We start from the raw sequence: 12,510 nt of genomic DNA, 5'->3' as shown, positions 1-12,510 counted from the left end.
ATAGGATTTTCCACAGCAGAAACAGTTATAAGCACAGAGTTTCAGTGCTGTTTTCAGGCTTGTAAATCATCTGGCTCATTAAGGCCCTACAGAAATATCATCCCAGTAAATGACATGAATTTCTATTCCATATCCCTCTACAGATGCAGCAGCTGCCTGTTCACCTCCGCAGTCTTGGAATCTAATGAATTCCTTGGCTACAGGCTGGTGCACGCAGAACACTGATGCTGACAACAAATTGCTGCCTACAATTTGGCACAACAGGCTTTGTAGCAATCAACAAGCATTAGCATCAATTGGATTGCCATAGCACGAGCCAGTACAGCAAAATCTGGAGATGGGGAAGGCATCAGCCTCAGAGTGCAATCAGCTAGCCGAGTCATTGCCTGGTAACTGGGAATTGGAATTTGCATATATTGATGATATTTTGTGCCTGCCTGAAAAGAACTCAGGTGACATAGATAATGTACCTATCAAAAAGGAGTGGAGCATTTGCCATCAGGGATTGCTTTATCAGTATGAAGCAACCTATCTTGTGGCTCTCACTGATTATGGTTTTACCTTGGCCAATTTTACTGGTTTAAACTGGAATCCTATTTGTCTTAGTCAAGTAAAATTGCAAGTTCTTCTCTGTAGTTAGATACAAATTCACTCCAGAAGTTCTGTATCCCTACTCAAAGCTCCTGATAAATGCCTTTATCTAATGTTATTTGCAGTACAGTTAATAATCAAAAGAAAAGAAATTCCTTAAGGAAGTTTGTAGTTTGAATACAGACCTGACAAACATACTGTCATGGAAGAACTGTTAATTCATATAAATTATTAAAATCACACTGCCCTAAGATATAGAAATAACCAGTTAAGTCAGATGAGTGATTGCCATATGCATACCTTCTAAAAATCAAGAGATGACTTAGCATGTAACCACAGGACTTCTTTAATATTAACAGCTTCACCTTAAGGTGAAAATGCTGAAAATGATTTTGTAGGCTGTGCTTTCCAAAGTTTTCAGACATTAAATGGGGTGTAATCGAGGTATCTCTGAAAATAGTCACCTTTGTTCTGCAGTTTCCAAAAGCCTCAGTAGAAAAAAATAACTGTGGTCACAGCCATGTAAAAGTCTTATCACTTTTTTATTCACTTAATACCATTCTCTAATATTTAACTATGGTGCAAGTGTAGATTTGTATTAAAGGGTAGCTGTTCTACAGAATCTGACATGGGAATAAGCTCAGAGAAGGATGGATTCAGCTATAGTCTGAACTGTGGATCTACAAGGTGTATGATTATAATTGCATCACAGTATTTGAAATCAAGCTATACCAACCTATGTAAATACAGAACCTAAAATCCCCATAATCTTCCCAGTAAATCCATGCCTAGATATCTAGGTAGATATCTAGGCCCTTAAAGGTGCAGAGATTCACTGTAGACTTTGCATAGTAAACTTGCATTTTCCACAAGCATTCAAAATGAACTAAAAATTCATTCAAAATTGCCATTTCTTAGCTAACCAAGTGTGCCTCAATGAGAAAGCAAAGTTAGTTAACCTAAGGGTGCAAATGTATGTGTATTTCAGAACTGGCACCTGCACGATCATCAGAACTGATGAGTGGTGACACACGAAGCCAACAGAATCTAATCACACTCAGTATCTGTCCTCTGCCTCCCTGTGGTTTGTCAGAACAGTTTCTCATGATGCAGGACTCTGATGTTTTAGCATAAGAACTAACCCTGGAAGGAAGGGATGTAATTTAAGTGCCAGACAATAAAAAAAGAGCCAGCCAGATCCTTGCTGATATCATCAGTGAAGTAAATAGACTTGATTCCCAACTGCACTAAGGCTCCTTTGTGCCTCTCTGGCTAACCAAAATCACTAGCACCAGTTATCAACAGGCTCATACCTCCCATGAACCTGTGAGATATGGGAATACTGATAGGAGAAGCCCTCAATATTAATGACAGTGGGTTCAGAGGGAGGACTGACAGTGAGACAAAGTTTCTATTAAAGGATCTGGGAGGCAGGTAGCTGAAGGATGAACACCACCAAAGATTTCCATCTGTGTCTAGGAGGTGTTTCTACTGAAGAGATATTGCCGCAATAATGCTCAGACAGCAGGAAGGAACACAATGTAAGGAAACTGGGTAAATTAATGTTTTAATAACACCGAAGTAACGGTGTCATCCATTTACCCAAATCAATTAAATGAAGAAGGACATTCCCGTTTCTAGGCTGTTGCTAGGACAGATTTGCCGAGGGCTCCTGCACATTCCCAGTCCCCCCATTCCTGAAGCGCTATTGCCCTCTGGCTGCGAGACTCGGCCCCTACATGGAGAGCAGACACCTGCGCTCCAGCCGTGTGCCCAGCTCGTTTGGGTTCTCCACCGTGATAAAAGATGTCTTCTGTCAGAAGAGTTCAGGTTCCCAAGGCTAGAGAAACTACAGTCATTTCTAATGTCACTGAGTTTTGTTGCTGTGTAAAACAATAAACAAATGTGCCCTTTTCTCTGAGAAGGAACTACCTTGGGCTGCATACAGATTTGAAACGAACCTGGAGTTCTGTGATATTGCAAGGAGAAAAAACATTATAAAATCGTTATGTCTTTTATAACTGGCATTTTTTTGCCTGAACTGATAAAAGAGCACTTGCAGGATTAACAGCAATAACACAACTCTTTTTCTCACTTTACCTGACCACAGAGATACAATTTTTTACTCCAATCTCTGACAAGCTTAGATAGTAAAATTTTCCCCATACAAATTTAGTGTTTAAACAGAAAAGACAGCACAATAACAGGCATTGTTGTCTTCTTCAACTCTATATACGATTCTGGGTCCTGTAACCATGGGCGTTAATATAAAAAGCTGCCCAGTTTATTTTAAGATTGAAAAATCAAGTGCAGGCAGCTAGGGGGCTTCTCCCTGCCCAGGGGATACATGTCCCCTTCAATCTCCTTCAATTAAGAGCACTGCCCAGCAAAAAGAAAAAAAAAGAGAGAAATAGAGAATTCAAAAGTAGTTCTGAAATGTCAGGAGTGAGGATGATGAAAGTGCTTCCTTCTTCCAGCAAAGGAAAGACCCCACAGAAGACATCCTTCCACAGCAAGAATACCTCTACTGATTTTCCTCCAAAACTCCTTCCAACCGCTGCAGGGTGGACTGGCAGTGAAGCCTAGTGCAGAGTTCAACAAGATAGGAACTACAAGTTAAAGTGGTGCAGGAGCAGCTTCGCCTTTCCTAGCAGACAGCAAAATTGCTTTTTTCTTGCCATCTCTTTTCTCCTTCCAAGATAAACTTCTGTCTTCTGTTCCCTGTGGAGTTTAGTCTGGTAAATCCATGTAAAATTATGTTCCTGGTGAATATTGCTGGTAAATGTTTCTGAACTGGACGCTTAAAGCAATATTTCAGACTTTTTTTCTCCAGAGGCAGTAGGGAAGGAAGCTGAAATGGGTGAAGAAGAAATCCAGATCTGAGGACTGTAGGAATAACATGAGCTCAGGAAGAACTGGAGGGGATCGTGACATTCCAAACCAAAACTGATTCCATCAGAAGGAAGAAGGCTCTTCTAGGTCAGGAAAGTCCTAATTCTGCCTCTTCCAATAGATTTGAGGGGATCTGTTAATGTGTGTGAACTGTAAGTGGCTGTTATGTATCCTCAAGCATACAAGCACTCTCTTGAAGATTCTCCCACAACCCAGCAGTGGAGAAACTTTCCTTGAGGTGAACATTAAAGAAATAAAAGCATGTTTCCCCCAGCAAATGTCACTGTGGTACTTTTGTTCTGTACCTAGCAACAGAGTTTTGTCATAGCAAACCACACAATCAATTTTAATGAAATAAAAATATATATTCTCAGAAAGAAGTTCTGGAAGAAAAGCATATTTTTATCAGAAGTGTTTCAGGTATGCATGTCCCTTATGACTACAAGGGATTTAATCACTAATGAACTGACTGTAAATCAATTCCATCAACTATTTTATGGGAGCATAAGTTTGGCTCAGCATTGTACTGCATGCTCAACAAGACAGTCAAAATCTTCAGGGAATTTCCTTCCTGTTAATGATGGTTTGGGTTTTTTGTTTTTGTTTTGTTTGTTTGTGGTTTTGGTTTTGTTTTGGTTTGTTGCAGGTTTTTTTGGGTTTTTTTTGTTGTTGTTTGGCTGTTATCTTTTTTACATCACTAGAGCAATGTTAAATGGTTGAAATCCAGGACCTTTGGACACCTAAATGATAAACTACACACAGTACTGAGGTATCTTATCCCTAGCAAAGAACTCAGTGCAAGACAGGGAAATCACCAGGAAACCTTATTCAGAGCATCAGTGCCCAAATATGCTAATAATTGTTATTGTTTGGTGCAAAAGGATTTACTGGTTTTGCACATGGAAAAGCCTCCTGTGATTGTATGATTTTACATAGAAAAAAACCTCGTATTTTCGGAAGAGTGAGAAGGGAAATGGTTTAAATTTCCATGGTCCTGGAGTGAACTCATATATCAAGAAACAAAATATTGATAAGATGCACCTCTTCAGGGTTCACATTACAGATTCTGGGTTTAATTAGTAACATGGTATAGATCTAGCCGGGTGAGGAACAAAGGGAGTTTATTAGCACTGCCAAAGAGCCACCATTTCTCTCATCCAAGATACTCAGGACTTTCAGACTTGGAGAAAAGAGGCAAAAAAGAGATTTCAATAATGTGGTTCCCTGCCTTTTTTGTGCAAATTGCTGTGAGTCAGCAGTAATCTTGAAATGAAACCAGCAGCTGAACATTTTATCACACCATGAAAGCAATATCTGCTGGATACTATCAAACATGATGGTTCAGATATAACAAATGACCCAGGAATTTCTGAGATATTTGATTTCTGGAAGCAGAAGGCCTACTTTGCATACGCATATATTTACTTTTACTCAGACATACATATGTTTGTGTGTGAAGAGTTTATTTTGTTTTCTATACAATGCTATATATGTCTTTATGCTACTTTCATAGACACTCCTGGTCCTTGCTGAGGTTAGATGTGTTAAATTTATCTTGTTATCTTAATGGTGCACATAGCTCAGATGTGACCTGCAAAATGGTCTGTTCTGCATCAATTTGATGGGAGTCCTCAAGATTACAGATATCTATTCCACCTTTCTTTCCTTTGACATACCTGCACTATCAAAGAGCAACCTATTTTGATAAACCTATTTAATAAACTTACATGTTTATTAATATCTACTTTCTGCCAGCCTACAGCCTGTCTAGTGAGCTCTGCATTGCTGTGGTAGAGAGCACGCAGTCCTTGTGCCCACTGCTCACCAGTCAAAGTCAGCCTCTGTGCACACACACGGCTCCGAGGTCATACCCCCAGCATATTTTCCTTGCATGCATTTCTTCTCTGACTTGCGCTTCCTGTAGATCCTTTTGGCTCCCATGATGCAAGCTTCCCCCTAGAAACAAAACCAAAAATATTTCTTTGACGTCCACCAGGCTATTTGTGTCACCTGGTTTTTCCAAGCCTGTGGAATGGGAGGTGTTACTCAAGGGAAGAGGACGGGAAGTCAAATGCCATCTCAGTACACTGGAGCTAATTAAAACTACTGAAGCTTTAACTAAGACTAAACCAGTTTTTCCAATACACGCTAAGAAACGATCTGAGGTTACTTATATATCTGATTCAGAGCTGAATTTATTTCAAACCCAATGAGCAATTGATCCAGGCCCATTTCACAGCAATTGAAACATCCCTCTGCAATCTGAGACACAGAGCAGGTCTATTTCTTTAGTCTGATCTCTTTGGGAATAATTTCATTCGGTAGAAACTAGTAAAATGTGTTTATGTAAATACTTTCCATGGATGAGTTCAGGTTTTACTGGATTTGACTTGTTATGTGGATGCTAAAACTCCCTGTATTCAGCACCCTGCTAAATATTTCTATCTAGGGAACAAGGCTCAGCCTTGCAATCTCAATGGAAAGGAATTCAAAAGGCAAGATTACACAGCAGTCTTCCTAAAAATAGTTCTGCAAGCTCCAAAGCCAGCATCCTCAAAGAAATACTGCAAAATTCTTGATATTTTTGCTCATGCAAGTACAAGAAAGTAAAGAACAAAATACAGAGAAGTCTCAGTTATTACCTTTTATGATGTTAAAATCGTTGCAAAAATTTTTTTTGTGGCTTTGATTTGATAATTTAATGGCATCAAACAGAAGGGCCTGAATAGCAACTGGTGTAAAATGTTGTGCTTCCTTGAAATTCAAGGAACTGTACTGATTTTCAGCATCTAAAGATCTAAGTAATAACTGGTCTCTTTAGTGTAGCGTTTTGCCTTGTGTGAGCAGCTAGTCTGAGTCAAGCTACTTTCATTTCATATTCATTATTAAATTCTTGCCCAGCAAGACACATACAGAACGACAACCTTTGATGATATAAATGTGTGCTTTGCCTTAGACTTTAACGGAGCCCGTGGTGTTTATATAACCACAGAACTTGGGGCATATTTTATTCTAACCTGATATAAAACAGGCTGTTGTGTCAAACTTGGTAGAGCTGGAAAGGTGCCCCAGGGCAGGTGCAAGGCACTGTGCAGAGCACCTTACCTTGATGGGCATGTAATCAATGGTTCCAAGAGTGATGCGGCAGCCACATCAGGACAAGGCAGAGGGGCCAATGAGCTGGGGAATAAAGTGTCCAACCCCCATGACAGATAGAGACAGAACAGGGATGAAACCAAGTGGACAATGAGGCTAAAGGGGCCCAACTAGAATGGTCTTAAGACACTGGCTCTGAGGACACAGAAGGACAGAGAAAGAGAAAGGAGGTAAGGACAGGGAAATTAGATGGGAGGCATAAGAGTGAAGGAGTTCAGGCCTCAGTGGCAGTGCTTCTACTGTTGATGTACCCTTCAAGTCTGAGCTAATTGCCTGTGTAGAGGATGATACCCAAAAGACAGGTGTTCATCCTTCAGGGCTCACAGAATCTAAGTCTGAGGCCAACACATCGATGTAACAAAATGGACCCATCCAGTAAGGGACAATCTCATATGCCAAACTGACAGGAAAGGATATTGGATCATGCTGACCTTTAACTGTAGAATCCTTAGCTAGTTCAGGTCAGATCTCAGCCTACTTGCCTCTCACCTGGCTATGGAGTTGCCAAGGCCTGTAGTCCTCTTCTGCACATCTCCGATCAAAAATGGACTTGTAGTCTATTTTCACCAGCTGCCACTCTGAGCGGTGGCTGAAATGTCCAAACACACTACAGGATGCAGCAGAAAGAACATACAGTAAAAGGAAGCACCTGATGGAGTCTAGTAGTTACAGAGGTACAGTTACCCACAATTTCCAACAGAGATCAATTGCTTCAGGAGTGACAGTACTACTCATTTTCACTTGACTGACATAGTGAAAGTGAAACTTAGCCTAAATATCTATAACCATATTAGAAATTGCATTTAGAATTTATTCTGTTCATCAAGACCCTCCCACTTTTGACAATAACCAAAAAGACTCTATTTGAAGCAAAGACTCAAGAGAAGACTTGATGTGGGGCTGGAGACAGTAATACCTATAGGATTTTTATCTCAATTATAAGTTTTGGGAATTCCTTCCATGCAAATTAAAATCAGAACCTGAAGGAAACATTCTTTATACATCTCTATTAACTGAGTTTAGTTTCCAAGCCACACATTCTGCCTATTACAGGTCAGTCAGAAACTGAATTTTCCTCCTGTTTTTGCAAATCTGACCTCAAGTAAAATGACATAGTTTCTGGCATGATGAGTCCAGATTTATGCATCGTACAGAACTCAGCACACCACCTTGAAACTGAACATAATTTTTCATGAGTCAGCCTCCAGGCAACATTTTGTCATTCATTTTTACAGAAGAATGTCTTCATTTTTCTGTGTCTCAGTTAAAAAAAAGAATGTAGCAGCAAAAACACAGTTATAAAAATACTTCACCATCTTTCTTTCAAATATTCATCTGTCAAGAGTAACTCTGCCTTATATCACATCCAATTTGAGGAGTCACATTTCATGCTGATAAGCTAAGTGATAATGTGTTTGCAGCTTGCAAGGAACCATGTTGTCATTCCCTCAATCATATCGGAAATAAACTGATGATTTAGCAACAGAAGACTGCACACTCCTGGCTTCAGTTAGTACTTGGTTTGGTCCCCCGCCAGAAATGCTATTGTTATGAACAACCCTCGTAAGATATTTATGGTGCAGTTCTCAAGAACAACAGCATCATGGCATGCTCACTTACGTCATGATGAGAGTTTCCTCTCCAGGTTCCCCTAAAACTCCATCTACAAATAGTGGGAGGGATGTGAAACTGTACTTGCTCCAAGATCTCCCTTCATCAAAACTTAACCTGGAAGAGAAAGCAGAATAACTGTCTTCTTTCCTTACTCTCCTACTTTCCTTGAGGAGACTCCCTAGTCCACTACAGCTGCTATGGAGAAGTGAGAAGCAGCTTCTCTTTTTGGATAATGATTTTTTAGTCCTGTAAATAACTATTTTTTGGGGGAAGCATCATAAGTCAGAGCATTGATCAGACTTGTTTGGCATCATACCACTAACCCATGGCAAATATTTCAGTCGTAAAAACTAATAGTTATGTGAGAGTGATGCTTTAAGGGCAAAATATAGCCTAGGGATAAGATTTTAAACAAACAGACCAATGATTTTGAGCATCCCATTTCTGGGCCCCCAACATTAAACATTTTAAGGAGGTTAGTTTTCTGGAGCATGAGAGCTTTGACTCTTCAGACTAGCAGTCCTCCCAGCGTGAGCATAAGCGAAAGCTTAGAACTGCTCATTTGTTAAGACTTGGGTCTGTGTGTTTCAGATTTTGATATGACACTGGCTGTAGTGGAAGTAAATAAGGCAAAACAGCAAAAAACTGTATTCTACCTTCTAAACTCAAGAGTGCTAACTAATGAGGACACTTCAGACTTATTGGCTGTGTAACCCTGAATCTATTCAAGAAAATTCTGGTTCACAAGTGCCGCCTGCCACACAGAAGACAAGTTAATCAATAGTTTTGAAACTAAAGAATACTTTATCAACTTACTAAGAGATAAAGACATAAACCATGTATATATTTTATAAACAACCGAAGTCAAGAAACCAAGTTGTGGTAAACCAGGAGTGTTGTGGAATTATATTGACAGTATCTGAGATGTGGTTGAGCCAAAATTATGTAAACTGGAACTGCCAGGACTTCTTAGCTTTATCTGAGTTAATGTTTGCCAATAGCTGAACGAATATTGTCTAGATTATAGCTACAGAAAACTGGATGCATATTAACTGCCTACTTCCTGCATCTGAAAAGAGGGAGAGCAGACATTTAGCACAGAAGGAGTCATTACCAGAGGTGTCTGATAGGCAGAGATGTGTGTTTCATGGCAACAAGTACTCCACCTTGATCCAGGTATAGAACACTGTGCTCTTCCTCAAAGATCTGGAAAAAAAAGCATCTATTTAAATCTATCCTTAGTATCAAGAAAATTGCATAGTTTTTAAAGTATGATCATGATAGAGGACAGGTATGTGCTAATGAAGTTACAGATAAGAGGAAATTATAGAGACAGTTTCTGTATTCTGTATTTTATTGTTTGGGTTGGTTTTTTTCCCCCAGTCTTCCCAGGTTTTTGCAAAATGCATTCTGCCTCTCACAGAAAGTTAGAAGCATGGGTTTTTTGCAAGGATCAACAATTTCCCTTCTTTCAATGACAAATTTTTGTTTAAAGAAGAATTTCATGTGCTTGCACATATCTGGCCCTATCTCACATAATTGATGTAGACAGAAAAATGAGGGTTGGCCAAACATTGCAAAATAATTAGATTCTTGGAATATCAAATATTTGAAAAGATTTTCTTTTTCTTTGTCTTTTTTGTATTAACTCTCTGCAAACATCTGCCCTCCAGTCTATATAGCAGCATTTGTCTGTCTGAGAAAGTTATTCTTTTTCTGCATGACTTGATATCCCATTCAAAAAATAGGAGTAATGGAATTTCCTGATCTGAGGATAAACACATTATAGTATATTTCTTAACGAGTGGGACTCCACTAAATATTAGGAACTTAATTTAACTTCAACATTCAGTCTCTTTCCACAATTAAAAAGAGGTAGCTTTATGAAGGTAGCTTTAACAAAGTGAACTTAATTCTGTTATTTTCTCCATTAGCTTAACAGCAAGGCAAAATAATTTGTTTATATGGACACTGAACTTTGGACAACTCAATGCAGGTGAAACGAGTCCCATATGGAGTGAGGAAAAGCAGACCAGTGCAACTACTGATTTTCAGGAAAGTATAATCATGGATGAAGAGAAAAACGGTTTGACCGGTACAAGGGATGTACAACAGTAAAACGTAACACATTCTTTCCCCTTAATATCTGTAATTTATGCTGTTCTCTTTGCCACAGGGTTAAACTGAAGTCAAACTCTGAGTAGAATTACTAATAATTTTCTTTAATATGAAGTCTAACAACATAGTCTTTTTCTTTGAGCATTTCTATACCTTTCAGAAGGGAAGTTTACCCTTTTTCAAAGGTTTGCAAAAAACTACTCTAAACCGAATGAAACAAAAATTAAGTGACAGACTGATTCCACTTTTATAACAATTTCCTGTGATTAGTATTTAAACCTGTGATTCTGTGTCACTTACCTGCCTCCAAGTGTTCCCAGCATCAGAAGTAACAAACATGCTGATGTCATTGTCAGATAGCTCAGTGCCTATATTACCTGTAAGATAAGCATTAGTTAGCGATGGAATACTCTCAGAAACACTAGAACTAACAAATCAGAGGAGTAAATGTGTTTATTTACCTTTTGTAATTATAGAACTTCTAGTTTGGGGAGGATAATGAGGGAAAAGGAAAGGGGGAAGGGAAGGGAGAAGGGGAAAGGGGGGAAAGGAAAGGGGGAAAGGGAAGGGGATTTCAATTTGAAGAAAATATATATAGAAGACCAAACACATACAACTCTATACACCTCTAATGCAAAGAAAATGCCCTAATTTGAGTCTTATGTTCACAGGAGTAGAGGATTAGACGTGATCTCCTTGATCTTGAAGGCCAGTTTCCATAAAAACCATATGACAAGTTGAAGGTCCATAAGGACTTTAATTTGATAGCCAGCCTTCTTTCCCAATAGTGGTGATGTGACACCCCACAACCACTCAACACGCTCCACAAAATCCAGATTTTGTCAGTGTTTGCACATCACACACAGGCAATCTTTAAACATTTCATACCTGAAGCTACAATAATACTGGGGGCAGTGTCTCGGCTGGCGATGTTTCCTGAGGTATAGGGGTTGTCTGAGACCTTCAAATGAAGATGAAGGGAGCAATAGGGCTATGGAGAAAGGGGAAATAAAAGTAAAAAGCAGATACAACAATGCATGCACCTATTTCTACACGCTTAGAAACATAGAGCGTCCTCCTGTATTTCTTCCTCATCATTGCATTCAATCACCCTTAGAAAGACACTGTCACTTTGTTACCATTTTCTGACACAACCTGTTCCCACTGGGAAATGGATTCACCAGGCTGAAACACCCTCCCAAGGACAAGATTTTGAGGCTGTACCCTCAAAGGAGGGAACCAGGCTTGCAAGGGCAGGTGATGACAGGGAATACCCAGCTCTTCTGACTCCTACCTCTGTGAGAAGCAAATGATTCTCCGAGCAGCAGTGCCCAAGCTATCTCTGCAACAAGAAGCAACACAACCCTACCGATGTGGTGCTGAATCACCACTAATTAGTCAGGAAAAACAACTTAATTCAGACAGTGTCATACCATTTCTTGACTCTTTTTGACACATGGCTCTGTTTTGCATTGCACTACAATAAATACAAAGAAATACCACGACTGGAAAGTGTTAGTTTCAAAGTTATTTAAAACAATGCTTCATCGCCCATCTGGATGTGACCTTTAAGATTTCAATACAAATACACCCATGGAAACCTCACCTATTTGCTATTGCTGGGTACTCAGCAAAGACAGGAATGGTACAGAATAAATCAGCTGAGCAAGAGGGTAAGTCAGACAGGCAGATTTCCAAAATAATTTCTGAAAATTCCTAATAATTATTTCCTTTGCCTGGGTCTTATTTTCAGTATTTTTTCTTCCAAACCTCATGAAGACCCCTTCACGGAACATGCTAAGGGAAGAGAGGGGGGAAATACTGGCAAGAAAACCTAAAGCAAACTGACCCAGTCAAGGTGGACATCACACAGGAACATAACTAGAACAAAGCCCATGCTACAGCTTGCCCAGCTCTATAAGGTGAGAAGGAGAGGCTATGTGGAAGGGCCTTCAGACTCTAAGGAGGTAGGTTTTTCTGTCTAATACCAGCTGCCTAAAGGCTAGATCTGCAGCCCCAAGAGTCTGGCAGACATCCCCTGCAGGAGATCTCGTCCCATAGGTCATTGGAGGAAGACCACTTATCCATCCCATCTCAAAGCAGGTGACTATGACTCTCAAATGAAAATCCCCCTGTGCA

At 39.6% G+C, this 12,510-nt stretch overlaps 1 protein-coding gene across 5 annotated transcripts in view; it reads right to left on the bottom strand.

Annotated features, from left to right (window-relative positions):
• The window catches only part of SORCS1 (sortilin related VPS10 domain containing receptor 1), a 271,364-nt gene that overhangs the window by 40,140 nt on the left and 218,714 nt on the right, over positions 1-12,510 (bottom strand). For all 5 annotated transcript variants that reach the window (XM_027692166.1, XM_027692172.1, XM_027692170.1 and 2 more), the window contains 6 exons: positions 11,260-11,362; positions 10,672-10,748; positions 9,368-9,459; positions 8,260-8,367; positions 7,129-7,246; positions 5,309-5,439 (listed from right to left, as the gene is read on the bottom strand). In XM_027692166.1, the coding sequence (XP_027547967.1) occupies positions 5,309-5,439; positions 7,129-7,246; positions 8,260-8,367; positions 9,368-9,459; positions 10,672-10,748; positions 11,260-11,362 (629 nt within the window). The remainder of the gene's footprint in view (positions 1-5,308; positions 5,440-7,128; positions 7,247-8,259; positions 8,368-9,367; positions 9,460-10,671; positions 10,749-11,259; positions 11,363-12,510) is intronic.

This window comes from Neopelma chrysocephalum, unplaced genomic scaffold (assembly GCF_003984885.1).
Source record: "Neopelma chrysocephalum unplaced genomic scaffold, ASM398488v2 Primary Assembly neopelma1_85, whole genome shotgun sequence".
NCBI lineage: Eukaryota > Metazoa > Chordata > Aves > Passeriformes > Pipridae > Neopelma > Neopelma chrysocephalum.
The sequence above is the reverse complement of the archived record's forward strand: the minus strand, read 5'-3'. Positions and strand labels throughout refer to the sequence as shown.